This window comes from Mustela nivalis (genome assembly GCF_964662115.1).
Source record: "Mustela nivalis genome assembly, chromosome: X".
Classification (NCBI taxonomy): Eukaryota; Metazoa; Chordata; class Mammalia; order Carnivora; family Mustelidae; genus Mustela; species Mustela nivalis.
This window is the reverse complement of record NC_139040.1, coordinates 100672418-100688039: the sequence shown is the minus strand read 5'-3', so window position 1 is coordinate 100688039 and position 15622 is coordinate 100672418. Positions and strand designations below refer to the sequence as shown.

General features: G+C 45.3%; 2 protein-coding genes across 3 annotated transcripts in view; both read left to right on the top strand.

The window, feature by feature from the left end:
• SYTL5 (synaptotagmin like 5) overlaps window positions 1-15622 on the top strand; it is a 261585-nt gene that overhangs the window by 101489 nt on the left and 144474 nt on the right. The window lies entirely within an intron of this gene.
• Window positions 14501-15063, top strand: H2AL3 (H2A.L variant histone 3). Its single transcript, XM_082717272.1, has one exon. The coding sequence runs from the start codon at window positions 14599-14601 to the stop codon at window positions 14983-14985; it is 387 nt and encodes a 128-aa protein (XP_082573398.1). The 5' UTR covers window positions 14501-14598; the 3' UTR covers window positions 14986-15063.

The window sequence follows — 15622 nt, the reverse complement described above, 5'->3', positions numbered from 1 at the left end:
CTGATGCCTACTCCGTTCTGCCCACCCCCCCCAGCTCAATGTAATGGAAGCCACACTCAAGACTGGTGTGGCAAAGGCACAGGGCTCCTTCTCCCTCCAACTCCTTCCAACTCTTATCTTTGAGGGATGGGCAGAACAACAACATTTCTCATTCTGCCCCCAGCTACTTTTTGCTAAGACTGAATTCTGGGCAGGTATGGCTGAGAGATGGGGGCTTGCTTTTGCCTCCCAACCCCTACTCATGGGATGGAGGTTCTACGTTGGGTGTTGAGTGTACTGGGACCTTATCACCCTTACAAGTACTGTCATCCACATGTGAGCCACACTGAGAGTCAAGGAAAGAACTGAAGCTACTCGCCCTCCATAGGGGTTCAGCTCTTAAAGCAGGAGTGTCACTCAGAGAAAAATGTCCTGTTGTCCTTACCCCCAGCTTCAGGGCCAAGGCTCAGGAATTTTTGCCCTGGAGGAGAAGCAGGCCTTAAAACAGAGAGTGCTGAATCCCTTATTGAGGGAGTTGACTTCCTTTGCAACAGAGTATGGAGATGTTTAAACATAAGGGCACTCTCAAAAACAGTGGAAGTTGTGATGAAAAGCCACTGGGAAGAGATTGGCAGATGGATTGGAAATACAGGCAGAACCATAGACGGGCTGGTTTTCTGGAGAGTGACTGAGAAAGAGACACCTGGGAGGAGCCCTCTTGGGGGCAGAACAAATTTAAACATTGACCTTAGGAACTGATCCTTCAAGAGAACCTGGGTTTGATTGGTTCAGTCTGTGGAACAATTTACACCTCAGAGCATTTGTTAAAAACAGTAGAACAATCAGCTAGTAATTTGTGGAGCTTAACAGTTGGGTGTGTTCAGAGAAAGAAACCATGCTACCCAAACCAGTGTCATCACAGGGTGACAGGGATCATACTCAGGTCTGCACCCCATGAGGAACAACATAAAAGGCTTCACAATGTGAAGGGAGGCTGTAGGCTCCATGATGGTAATCCAGCCAGTCACTAAACAATTCAGTAGAGAAATCATAATAGGCCTTTTGTGGTGGAACCAATACTCAGAGTTGCTACAATATATTATCTAAAATTTCCAGTTTCCAATAACAAATTGTGGGACATGCAAGAAATAGAAAAATATGACCCATACACCAGAACAAGGGCCCTCAACAGAAACTTGTGAGGTCATCCAGAGGTAGGACTTAACAGACTTCAAAGTTACTCTTGTAAATGTGTTCAAAGGACTAAAGGAAAGTATGATTAAAGAATGATATGATTAAAAGAAGATATGATGACACTGCTACATCAAATAGAAAATACCAGAGAATCATAAAGAGGAACCATATGGAAGTTCTGGTGGTGTTGAAAATTACAGTAACTGAAATGACAAATTCATTAGAGGGTGGACTAGTAAGTTTGAATTGGCAGAAGAAAGAAACCATGAACTAGATAGAACATTTGAGATTTTTCAGTTTGAGGAGCAGAAAGGAAAATGAAGTTTTTCAGACTAAAACAAGCAACCCTAGGCAGTAATTAAAATCCACACTCCACCCCACCAGAAAAGTACTGGTTAAGGTAACTACGTAATTTTAAAAGACAGTAGAAATGCATATTTATTTTCCTTTCTTCTTTTAATTGGTTTTAAAATTAGTTGTATATTGTGCACAAAAGATAGAAAACCATATTTTCCAATAACACAAAGGGCATGGGTGGAAACAAAGCTGTATTAGGTTAAGAAAAGGACTCCATATGGTGACTAGAATGGGCAGGAACAAATGAAGAGAACCATAGGTGACAAATAAGGAGGTTAATATAGCAAAATCTGTATAAATACATGTTTGCTCCTCTTCTCTCAGCTTCTTTAAAGACACAGAGACATAAAATAATATAATAATTATGTCAATGTATTAGTGAGTCTATGAATCTACAATTTTAATATGTGTAATAGTAATAATACCACAAAAAGGGGATGTGTTGACTTTGTGGATCATGGCCGGGCTTACATATAGATAAGGCCTTAGAAGGGACAACTAGGGTGACTTGACTCAGCTCAGTATGGTCTCTCATCCTCTAGCTGGTAGCTTATGCTTATTGACAAACAGAAGTAGCTGTTTTAAGTGAGAATGAAAGAATACAAAGTTTCTTGAGGACCAAGCCCATTACTGCCTACTCTTAAGCAGGCAACTTTATTTCCCCAAGTAAATGGAATGGCCAGTCCAGATTTTAGAAGTGTCTTGACTGGAGGGGCTGCAAAGTCACACTTCTCTTTTTTTCAAATGTGGCCACACAGAGTGAATGCGGTGAATGGGATCATTGTGGCCACTTCTGCAAAGTCTGCCGTACAGTATGACAACCATTCATCCTGCACTTGTTTGGTCTTTCCGAACCGTTTTCTGTTTTATCTTTGGTTAATTAAAATACAGTTGACTCTTGATCAACATGGGTTTGAATTGTGCGAGTCCACTTATATGTGAGTTTTTTTCAAAAAATGGAGTACAATAAATATTTTTTCTCTGTGATTTCCTTAACCTTTCTTTAGCTTTATCTTAATATTACAGTATGTCATACATATAACATACAAATGTGTGTTAACTGTTTTTGTTATCAGGAAAGCTCTCAGTCAACAGTAGGCTATTAGGAGGCAAATTTGCAGGGAATTAACGTTATGCATGGATTTTGTACTGCGAAGGGGTCTACACCCCCAAACCTCCATGTTGATTAAGGGTCATCTGTGTAATAGATTAAAAAATCATGTTCATCCAGATATGGGAGATGGATCCAAGTTCCAAGAAGTCTGTTAAAGTCCAAACTTTTCATTGTTTGTGGACAGATACAAGGTCATCTTTTTCTCTTTTTTAAGATTTTATTTATTTATTTGACAGAGATCACAAGTAGGCAGAAATGCAGGCAGAGAGAGGAGGAAGCAGACTCCCCACTGAGCAGAGAGCCCGATGCGGGGCTCGATCCCAGGACCCTGGGATCATGACCTGAGCTGAATGCAGGGGCTTTAACCCACTGAGCCACCCAGGTGCCCCAGATACAAGGTCATCTTAACCCCCACTCTTTTCTGCAGTCTTGTTTGGTCACATTACTTTTATTTAGCATACCCCAACTTACCCTGCCAGTTTAGGAAATAGCCATTCCCATCTTTCTTAAATGTTCATTCTCTCACCTCTTCTCTGCCTCATTCCCCATTCTTGTGCCAGGTCTCTGTTTCATTGTCCCTTCTTTAGAGGATATTCCTTAATTACTCCATCTAAGTAATATCTCCTCCTTGTATCTTAGAATAATTCATTTTTAATATACATTTTTTATGTAATGTGGTTCTTCATTGAGGATACTTTTGCCCTTTAGGAGACATTTGATAATGTATAGAGATACTTCTTTGCATCATGACTGTAGTGTGCTATTATCATCTAGTGGGTAGAGGCCAAGGATATTGCTAAATGTCCTGCTATATACAGGAACAGCCCTTGTGCCCCACAAGAAAGAATGGTCCAGCCAAAAACACCAATAGTGCAGAGGTTGATGATCTCTGCTTGAGATCATGCATGACAACTTGGAATTACACATTTCTTTGGGTATCTGTCTTTTCCACTACTTGATGCTTCACAAGGGCAAGATAGTGTGTTTTGTTCAACATTGAACATCTAGCATCTCAGTGCTTGACATAAGGTAGAAGCACAATAAATATCTGTTAAATGAAAGAAGAGCAGGCAGGAGATAAGGATGAAAGGGAAAGACTTGATCATGAAAGTATATGAACGTGACCGTGTAGAGGATGCTGCCAGAATCCTCCCCACATGGTCGCATCACAAGCCCATTGCATGCATATTTGCCTGACTTTCCAATGTCAGGAGCTGCATTTCTTTATGTGAGGGATTTTATTAGGCTTTCAGAGCCCACTGCCCAATAACATGACAGTCCAGAATGCTGGGGCAGTATCTTCCCTTGGAAAGTGTTATCTTCTCTTGTCCCCTTAAGCTCTCCAGTGACAGTAAGGTGATCAATAGTGGACATTTTGTTTGCTTCCTTCCCTTCCCTGTCTCAATTCCTCACTTCCCTGTTAGTTTCCTGGGAATACCTCCCATGGTAGGCTGAAAACTGGTCCCCAAAGATAACCAGATCCAAGTCTCTTGAGCTTGCATATGTTACCTTCTATGGCAAAAGGGAATTTACATATAGGATTAAGATCAGGATCTTGAGATGGACCATGATTCTGTATTATGTGATAGAATCTAAGTGCAAATTCACGTGTCTGTGTAAGAGGGAGACAGGGAAATTTGACACAGAAAATGGAAATTGGACCACTGAGGCAAGATGAAGGAAGGGGGCAAAGACAAGAAATGCAAGGAATGTGGCTCTGGGAGCTGGAAAAATCCAAGAAACAGATTTTCCCCCTATAGCCTCCAGAGGCCGCATAGAATTGTTGGCAACATGTTTTCAGCCCAGTAATACTGTTATGGACTTCTTCCCTCCAGAGCTGTAGGAGACTAAATATGTATTCTTTTCAGCCACCAAATCTGTAGCAATTCATTAGTGGTCATAGGAATCTGATACAGATGTTGGCACAAGGAAGTAGTTTACTGCTGTAATGAGTGTCTAAAAATGTGGAAGCAGCTTTGGACTTGGATAATGGCTCTAGGCTGGAATAATTTTGAGAAGCATGATAGAAAATGCTAGATTACCTTAACCAATTAGTAGAAATATGGATGTTAAAAATGCTGCTGGTGGGAACTCAAAGAGAAGTAAAGAGCACAGTGGAGAAAACCTACATTGTCTTAAAGAAGACCTAATACATCATAAATAACCAGCTGATGGAAATATGAATGCCAGAGGTGTTGCTGGTAAGGATTTAGAAAGAAACTGGGAACAACATACTGGAAGCTAGAGAAAAGGGGATTCTTTTTTTTTTTTTAATTAATATTTGTTAACCCTGGCCTGGGCCATTTTATATATATGAAGATTTTATTTATTTATTTAACAGACAGAGATCACAAGCAGACAGAAAGGCAGGCAGAGAGAGAAGGGGTGCGGTGGGGGGAGCAGGCTCCCCGTTGAGCAGAGAGCCCGATGTGGGGCTCAATCCCAGGACCCTGAGATCATGACCTGAGCTGAAGGCAGTGAGCCACCCAGGCGCCCCAGAAGAGGGGATTCTTATTATATGGTGGCAGAAATCTTGGCTGAATTTTGTCCTACAATTACACAGAAAGCAGAACTCATGAATAGTGAATCAAAGATTTGGTTGAGCAGATTTGAAGGCCTGTCCTTGTTTCTTCTTGCTACTTAGAGGAAAATGCTAGAGGAAAGTAAATTGAGGGATCAGCTGTTAAGCAAAAAAGAACCAGGACTTGAAGACAGGAGCCATTCTCAGCCTTTCTAGATTGCAAAACACAGTAAAATGAGAGGATTTGCTGTTAAGAAAGCATCTTGTGGAGATAAAAATCGAGCTTGTAGCTAGATATATCTTTTCTCTGAGGGATCAGATCAAAGTATTCAAACAGAGGGTTCTTTGAAGCGACATGGGGTGTGAAGCATGGGTAACCTCAGCCACCTCAACAGAAGCAAGGAGCTGAGATGGCATTTTCCTGGCAGGAATCTATGAACACGTCTCTTGTCTATGGGCTTGAATCCCCATGACGTACAGGGTGACTACACGATTTCTGATTATGTTAAGTCAGCACAAACAATGCCATCTTTAACTGGGAGGGTAGATGAAAGGCGGCCATGGAACTCCCACGATTTGCCCAGAGGAAAAGAAGCCAATAGAACTACTTAGCTGCAAACATGTGTTGCACTCAGAACAAAGGGAGAATAATTTTGAGGACAGAGCCCAGGGGCTAGAGGGCAGAGCTAAGGACGAAGGTCAGAGGGAGGAGCCACAGTTATTCCCAGACCTTGAAACATGTCAATGTCTGTAGGTGTCCCTGCTTGATCGGCCCTCTTGGATCAGAGACTCCTTGTTTCCTTCTCCTCTCTTTTGGATTGGAAAAGTCTGTTATCAGCTGTAAATGAACCAAAAATAAGACAGAAACACACACTCAGTGGAGAGGAATATAAAATATAAAATATAAAATGAGAAAAGAATGATGGGGTGCCTGGGTGGCTCACTCAGTTAAGTATCTGACTTTGGCTCAGGTTGTGATCTCCAGGTCCTGGGATTGAGCCTGGCAAGAGGCTCTGTGCTCAGCGGGTTGTCTGCTTCTCCCTCCCCTTTGGCCCCTCTCCCTGCTCATGCTCTGTTTCTGTTTCTCTTTCTCAAATACATAAATAAAATCTTTAAAAACTGAGGGAAAAATGAGAGGAAACATCTCTTAGTGCTTTGGCGTCACCTAAGACAGCCAAGAAGTCATGACTGGGATTAAACTAAGCCCAAGGTAAACTTCTCTCTCTCAACAATGTTTACCTGATGCTGATAGATAACTCCATGGTGCATCTCATTATGACTTCCAAAATGATCAAGAGATATTTTTCAAACAGTGTCAAATGAAGACACTTAAAATGGGTATGAAATAAATGTGTTAAAAGATTGTTTAATCAGTGAGGGAATGGGAAGATGCTCTGACTGGTTCATAGAGAATCCAAGAATTGGATACAGGGATATTAATCAAGAATATTTAAACGAATGTGTAAATGGAGGCGAAACTGGTTTCATTCCATCATGTGGTGGGGGGAACAATGTGGTCTCTACTAGCCAAGACATTTTACATATTTATCACAAAACTGCAACTAACAAAGGATTGTAAAAGACCTCAAAGACCTAGAAGGCTAGAATCAGATCATGTGGAATGGTGTCCTAAGACAGGGAAGAGCTTTCCACTGAAATATGTATTTATCTGTACAATGTTAAAATCAAGCAGAAAATGGCCATTTTCTCAAAATCAGGGCCCAGTCATTAGGGTGACCAAGTTCCTGTCATGGACATTTCTGGGCTGAGGCCTGATAAGGTCACAATGGGTACTGATGACATCTCAAAGTCTAGGATGTCACAAAGGCATCTCCCTGACCAATGAGGGGCCAGAGCATGGGGATATAGTGGGCGGATGTGACTGCTGGTGTCTTGAGAGGCCTAGTCCAGCTGAACAATCAAGTAGAGCTGATTGGAGCCCAAACCAGCCAACATCATGTCAGGAAAGAAAAACCATGGGAGCTCCCGTCAGACTCAAGCCCATCTTATAACAACTGAGCTCCGGTTCCCTGTGAGCTACGTGGACCGCCTCCTGCAGGAGGACCAATACACACATCGCCTGAGTTCATCCACAACTGACTTCCTCCTTGCCATGCTTGACTACCTCACTGACTACATCCTGGACCTGGTCGGCACTGAGGCCAACAACAACAACATGGTGACCGCCCCACAAGATGTGGAGAGAGCAGTGAACAGCGGTGGAGACCCTCATCCACACTTGAAGGATACAGCCTTCACACTGTTCGATGAGATGCCTGGATCCAGAAGAAATGGCTAAAGCCTAAGTTCCTGGAGACTTGTGGCAGTCCTCACAGCCTCAGTCCAAGCCAAGTCTTCTCATAGCTGAGGAAGTCTGGCTTCTGTCATCAGTAAATGATAATAAAGGACTTAAGATCCAGCACAATTTTTCTGACTGGTGTCTGTTTCTGTGCTCCTGAGTGGGCGGTATCTGTGGGACGTCCAGGAGGCGATCTCCCGTGGGGAGTAGAGGGTGGATGGGGCGGTCGATGAGGGAAGCTGGAGTCCAGCATTTCAGGGAGCGGTTTCTCTGTGGACAGCACGGGGAGTGGCCATGGCCGGAGGGGCTGGTGGTGGGGCCGGTGGTGGGGCAGGAGATCTCCCACAGGGAGTGGAGGGTGGAAGGGCGGTCAGTGTGGGATGCTGGAGTTGGGTATTTCAGGAGCAGTTTACTGGGGACAGTGTTTGCGGGGGGGGGGGGTGGCCGTGGAGGGAGTAGGTGGCTGCGGGGGAAAGATCTCCTCCCTGGCTCTGAGCAAGTCCACGCCTGGGAGGCCAGGAGATTGACTGTGGGGGCTGGGGGTGGGAGGGCTCCTGGGCATGTTGAATTCCCAGAACAATGGTGGTAACCAGGGAGGGGCTGAAGGCTTTCTTCGTGATCGGGGAAGCTGTGGAAGTCAGGAGGAGATGGTGGTGGGGGTGGGTGGAGAGGGTGGCGTAGCAGTTGGTGTGAACCTAATGCGACAGGGGCTTTCCACGAAGATGGAGGAGCGACGGGAAACCGAGAAGAGGCATATGGAAAGGAGCCATGCTCAGGTTGATTTCATTCGTTTAGACCCGGCCTCATTCCAAAAAAGGACTTGAGACACGGATTATTAGTGCTGTGATGCTCTGTGAAGTAAATCCTTCTTTCCTCTCTTGTGGACACTGGTAAACAGTAGCATCAAAGGTATTATCTGGCCGAAGACATGCAGTTCCAGAAGTTCTTAATGGTTATTAATAGATTTCTATTTTATCCATGTATTTCTTTGAGAAGAAGGGAGGGGGAGGGTCTGAGGGAGAAGGGGGAGAGAGAATCTTAAGCAGTTTCCACACACATTGCAGAGCCTGACTCGGGGCTCTGTCTCACAGATGTGTCTAAACACCTAAACACTGAGTTTAGGCTGTGATGCTCTGTAGAGTATATACTTCTTTCTTCTCTTGTGGATACTGGTAAATTAAGTGGATATACACACACACACATATATATATACATGCATACATACACACATACATACATACATACTACTCTCTGGCCTAAAACAGGCAATTCAAAGATTTCTTAATAGCTGCCTGTCTCCCTCCTCACCCTCCCTCTGCCTCCTTCCACCATCTGTCAAAGTGTGGAGCTGGCTTTGCCTTTGTCTACTTCACAGGAGTGTCCTGACAGTAACAGCATCCCAGCTGTGTTTAGAGGTCATCAGGGTATGTGCTTGTAGAAATCCAAGGAACTTTTCTTGCTCCCTAATGCCACTCAGCCCCATATTTTCAGAAACCTCACCGTCAAGACGTCCACCCCACAAAGTTGTGGTATGTTATGGAGAGCCAGGATGCCCTCCTAGCCTTAGCCAAGTTCAACGGTTACTCTTCTGTTCATCCGAGTAGCCAGCAGGCCTCTGCCAGCAGCTGCAGGTGAATCTCCTTCCCAGGATGATCACAGGATAGCACCAGCATCAGCACCCCATCCCTGAAGGGGTGCATCTTTGCACCCTGGGCATGGTTTCTTGAATTTGGTGTCCTTCAGCCAACAGGGAGTGCCTCCAGGGTGAGTGATGCTAGGGAATCAGTCGTTATGCTAAGATCTTGGTATGTTGGTTACGCAGCTGATTTTTAGAAGCTGTTGGTTTTGGCTTATGGCAGTGGCTTGTTTTGGCACAAAAAAGTCTCCTGGGACCTCTACCAGAAGGCACAGCTAAGGAGGAATTAATTCATTAAAGGCCAGAGATGTGAGAGTATGTGCATAGGTTATGTCAGTGTAGCAGACCCGTGTGGTCAGGCGGTCACCTCACGGTCCGTGCAGTAGTGGAAACTAATGGTCCCTGTGACACCTGTAGGGAGCCAGGCATCTTGGGCTCACTCGGACGATCTGATGTCCAAGGTAGAGTTTGGAGTTTGAGCCTTAGTGACTTTATGTTGGCGAGCCCTCTGCAGTCACGAGGGCATGGGAGAACTGGGCAGGGCAGTGCCGCCGTCCCTTTAAGAGCTATGCCTCTCCTGTGCTTGTGGGTTTCCCAGGAAACATGGAGGCCATGATCAGTAGAGCATGGGTGTAAATGCAGCACCCCACTATGTCCCCCTCCTACATGGGCACAGGAATCCTACACTGGGGGAGGAAGGCAGGCAGAGACTGACAATCACTGCCCTTGGGAAAGAATGAGCCACCTGAGTTTAGGCCCTTTGTGCATTTCCAAAAAGTGGGAGGTGGGGGATGGTGAGGAACGGTTAACTCTAGCTCGGACCCTAGAGAGAGGACACCATTGATGGCTAGTGCCCTGTTGGGAGTGGAGAGCGAAAGCTGGAGTGAGTGGGGATGGTCTGGGAAGGATGTGGCTGCCAAACCAGGTCTGTGATCAAGGCAGTATCGGGACAGGCTGGGGTCAGACACGTTACCACAGCAGAAAACACAATGTGTGAGAAGAGATGAGCCCAGAAACCAAGCTGAGGGGAACCTGGAGGGTTGGGTGGCCTTAGGGAGGGTCATGTGGGCTTGGGATTGGCCTGAGCACAAGGCCTGGACACTAGACTGGCCTCTTACTGAGAACAACTTTTAAGAATCGTGGCGTTTGAAGGCCCAGGCTTCCTTAGTCCCTGAATCTGACAGATCCTACAGAAAGTGGTCAGAGGGAGACCACTTAACTGTTTGGAAAGAGCCTTTGGAGCCCCAAAATAAGATTCAAGAATGAGAAGACTATCTATAAATATCAATAAATCATTTGCCTAAAGAACAAATTACAAAAGTGACTGCTCGCAGACATAATGGAGGTGTGCAGATGGAATCATTAGGCCTATAATGACTCTTTCAAAGGAAAATCAATCAGCTGCCAGCATTTAAAAATCAAGAACTTTTAACCTGAAAACTTCCATTGCTGACTCCTCTGGTGAAATCACAATGTGTGGGCACATATGTGTATGTCATGTGACACTGACTGGCTGCTGTCCCATTCATACTGGGTCTCTCTGTTTTGTCCCAGTACTCACCCTTCCTTGCCGGATCTCATATATGACCCTGTTCACTCATTTACAATACTCATCTGGCTCTTAAAGTTCCTTGAGTTCATCATCCCCATCATAATTTAATTGTAAAACCACAGTTTTCTGAAGGAGGAAATTTTCTCTTTCAATAAATATGAACAGCACAGGGCTCGTCAAAATTGTCTTTGCTATGGGGCCAATATATTCTGTTGTTCAAATTCACTGCGAGCTGACAGGCAGTCATGTTTCAGTAGGACTACAGAAGAATTCACGTTAGACTCTACTTGAGTTCGTCATCTGAACTAGTATAAACTCTGTTCAGCGAGAAGACTCCACTCACTTCAATGTTATGGCAAAACCTGACTGCTCTAAAGGTTACTGAATGCTGACCATTTCCCACCCTGCTGTAGCTGATGGGTAACAGATACTTTCATGGCCTACAGCAGCCCCAAATCACATTTGAATAGCACTATCAGAATGATTTTTATTTTATCTTATTCTTTAAGGACTGTGGTTTTGAATCTAGGGAAAGGCAATGAATAGGACATGAATTTGGCTGTTCTGTTTAGTGTTTCTGCTTCAGAGTCCTTCATGAAAACAGTAGATTGGTCTGTCATGTATTTAGTATTCCAGAATCACTGTGGGGAAATCCTTCCAAACTTCATGTGTTTAAACAAACTTTACTAAAGGAAATCAGTGTGCAGCAGGAAGGCAGGTTAGATACTGTGGTTGTGTGATATCTTGGCTTCTGCCACGTAGGATGAAAGCAGTTGACCAACTTGACCGTGGAGGAGAGGGTGTTCATGACATATTGGGACAAAATAGTGACAGAAGAGGGAGGGAAGTCTGATTCTGGTCTCCCATAGGTGTGGTTTACTTGGGGTGGGGGTTGGGCACATCAGCTTCCACAGCTGTCAGATGAGGAGGTTAGACTAAATTGTTTCAAAGGTCTACTCAAGGCGTACAATTGCCAGTCTGAGCTTTTCCTAAGAGAAGTCCATACTGACAGTGGAGAAATGGGGTTAAAGGACAGGGATTCTTTCTGAGCATCTCTAGGTTACAGCTGGGGCCACTGAGGCCCAGAGATGATACTCCACTCTCCCAACGTCACATGGCAAGTGGGTAGAACAGCAAATATGACAGTCACATTCTGGTAACTTCGCTGAGGCCCCGCTGCTACTGTACTCTGAGAAATGAGCCTGAAGATAGAAAGTGTTTAATGTTCTCCTCTGGGATACAGAGGCTAATCTCTTCAACACAGGGTTGTTAAGGTTTCTTGGACTTCTAGGAAAGGAACAACTCACTCCTTAAAACTGTCCCTTCTGTTTTGTTTGGAAAAGGCCAGACAGGTTGGGATCAGAGGACTGATCTTCTGCTACAGGTCTTTGAGCTTGGTGAATCCTGGTTCCTTTTGTTCCACTTGCGAATCTTGTCCCACTGAACATTGTGAGAGCCATTCCATGAACCCATCTCCTTCTCAAATAAGGTGTTCTCGAAATTCTCACTCTGTCTCCTGACAGGGTCTTAAGAGTGATTATGTGATGACATCAGAAGCCTGTGCTTAATAGTTTATTCTGGAAGCATCTTGAAGTTACTATCTTTTTTTTTATGGGGTTCTGAGACCATCCTTATTTGTTGAAGACAGTCTCTGGTCTAGTGCCTTTAGAGAAGCCTCAGTGTAAAGCCGATGACAAACTGGAGGAGACAGATACTTATGGCTGAGATTAACTTACTGATAATTTTTGTAAGTAAAAATTTGTGATGGCACAAGAGTAGTGAAGCTACAAGTGGAATTACCTTTTTTTTTTTTTCACACATGAAAGAAGATGACAAGACAAGAGTTTTTGACCCAGTGTCTATAAAGGGTAATGATGTAACCAAAAATGTATGGTATAGGTCCTAGACTTGAGGATTTTAATAAAATCCCATTGGTGTATTAGAGTTCTCCAGAAAAAAAAAAACTGAACCAATAGGATATGTGTGTGTGTGAGAAAGAGTACGATTGGGTCATGCAGTTATCTGGTCTGACAAGTCCTAATTCTGTAAGGTAGGTCAACAGGCTAGAAGCTCTAGCCAGGTTTCTCTGAGCAGAGAGCGTGATGAGGGGCTCAGTTCCAGGACTGGATATCATGACCTGACCCAAAGGCAGAGGCTTGACCCACTGAGCCACCCAGGCACCCCTCTTTTATTTTATAGAGAATAATCAAAGATATGTTGAAGTCAGAATAAAGGGATATTCTGTCGAGGTACAGAATCTCTGCTTCTTGGGCAGATTTTATATAAAGTAAAATGGGAAGGTGAGATAGGGCTTTCTAAAATACTCAGGTCCTATTCAGTGGAATCTGGTCATGTTCCTTTCTATCTTGCAAATGGGACTTTGTAGTTGTAAGTTAAAGACAGTGAGGTGGGAAGATTATCCTGGATAACTGAGGCTGGCCCTAGAAATCAAAGCGCCCTTCTAAGAAGGAAGTAGAGGGAAATTTGAATACAAAAGCAAAAGGCCATGTGACAGCTGAAGCAAGGCACAGCTCTGCTGGCTTTGAAGATAGAAGAAGCTGTGACTCAAGAAATTCAGCTCTAGAAGCAGGAGAAGGCAAGGAAATGGATTCTACTCTAGATCTTTCAGAGGTCAGGCAACATTGTCTACGTCTCGATGTTAGCCTGGTGAAGCGGATTTCAATGTATGACCTAGAAGAAAATAAATGTGCATTGTTTAAAGCCACCAAGTCTGTGGCAGTTCGTTACAACAGCCATAGGAAACTAACACAGGTGAGGAGTAATGTTGTCACCTCCTCTGGAGAACAGACCCACACTCCAAGAAAATTCAGCCTTTTCCACAGAGAACAAACTGAAGTCTCATGGCTTCAATGTATCACTTGGTTCTGAAGGGCCCAGGAGCTCTTTCTGAAGATCTTGTGAACAAACCCACCAGAACTGATCCAGATTTTGAAAAAAAAAATTAAACAGCAAGAAAAACACAAAGTTAGAGAAGAAAATGGCCATTATTAAAAATTTAAATTAGAAAAATAACATTAACAAAGTACTATCTGTACTTTGGATTCAGCTAGAAGAAATGCAACACTCAGCTGAGAACGAGGTACACTTCTGTGTCTATGAATATGTACCTGGCTCTCACAGGTGAACCCCCTGGGCATATCAGTGTGATCTTCAAAACAGGTATTTTTGAGAGAGAGAAAGCGTGCGAGCATGACTGAGCAGGGTTGGGAGCACCTGAGGGAGAGAACCTTCCGCAGGCTTCACGGAGTCTGACGCAGGGCTTGATCTCAGATCATGACCTGAACCAAAACAGAGTTGAATGCTGAGCAGACTGAGCCACCTACCCGCCCCCAGGAGATATTTTCAGAGTAAAATCATGACCCTTATGCGGATATGAACTGGAAATGCGTTAGTTTTTTATTTTTTTAACTCATGAGGAACTGGCAGATATTGTAACCAATTCAAAAGAGAATCCAAAGAATATAGAAATATTTAAATGTGTACATGGGGAAAAGTGGTTTTATTTTGGACCTCTACTGGATAGCATTCTGTATGTCTGTTGGTTACCAGCCATTTACAAAGGGCTATAAGAGAGCTCAAAGATGATGCAAGGCTAGAATCCGGTAACCAGGAGTGGAGTATCCTAAAGACAGGGCACTGATTATATTGAACATTCATTTCCTTTTTAAAGCTAGGCTATTAAAGTCACCTAGAAAATGTTCCCTCATACAGAGGGTTCAATCAACACGGAGACCAGGTTTCCATCATAGACGTTTCTAGGCGGGTCCTGATCAGGCCCCGTGTCATCAATGACATCACAATGTCCAAGTTGCCTTAAAGGCAGCTCCCGGGCCAGTGAGGGGCACAGTGGGCAGGAGCGAGCACTGGTATCGTGACAGACCCAGGCCCCTGGCACCATCAGGCAGGGCCAAACCCAGCTACCATCATGCCTGGGAGAAGAAGCCCCTGGCACTATCCTAGACATAGGAGGCACAGTCTGTCCCGCTCCATGAGAGCTGAGCTCCAATTCCCGGTTAGCCGCGTGGACCGCCTCCTGAGACAGGGTCGCTATGCTCAGCGCCTGAGCTCATCTACACCGATCTTCCTCACGGGCGTTCTCGAGTACCTGACGGCCAACATCCTCGAGCTGGCGGGCCAGGAGGCTCGCAACAACAACAAGATCCGCATCACCCCAGAACACGTGCAGAGGGCCCTGGGCAGCCACCAGCACCTGAGCCGCCTCTTTGAGGACAGCGCCTGCCCTCAGGTGGAGGGGGTGCCCCAGCCCAGAAAGTGCGGCGGCCTGGGTCCCAGAGCCAACAACCTCATCTAGTCCCCGGCCCCCGCATAGACGAGGGAGGCCTGCTCTCCTGTCAGCATAAACCATTAAAGGACTTACGATCCAGTGCAATTTTTTGACTGGTGTCTGCTTCTGTGCTGCTGAGTGGGCGGTGTCTGTGGGACGTTCAGGAGGCGATCTCCCGTGGGGAGTGGAGGGTGGACGGGGCGGTCGGTGTGGGAAGCTGTGGAGTCCAGCATTTCAGGGAGCGGTTTCTCCGGGGACAGCACGGGGAGTGGCCATGGCCGGAGGGGCCGGTGGTGGGGCAGGAGATCTCCCACGGGGAGTGGAGGGTGGAAGGGCGGTCAGTGTGGGATGCTGGAGTTGGGTATTTCAGGAGCAGTTTACTGGGGACAGTGTTTGCAGGCGGGGGTGGTGCGTGGCCGTGGAGGGAGTAGGTGGCTGCAGGGGAAAGACCGCCTCCCTGCCTCTGAGCAAGTCAACGCCTCCCAGGAGGATGGCTGTGGGTGGGGGGTGCTCCCAGGTGTGTTGAATTCCCAGAACGATGATGGTAACCGGGGTGGGGCTGAAGGCTTTCTTCATGATGGGGGGAATGTGTGGAAGTCAGGAGGAGATGGCGGTGGGGGTGGGTGGAGAGGGTGGCGTAGCAGTTGGTGTGAACCTAATGGGA

What these genes read in the sequence shown, in the direction of transcription:
- H2AL3 (XM_082717272.1), top strand. Translation starts at nt 14,599, where the DNA reads ATGCCTGGGAGAAGAAGCCCCTGGCACTATCCTAGACATAGGAGGCAC.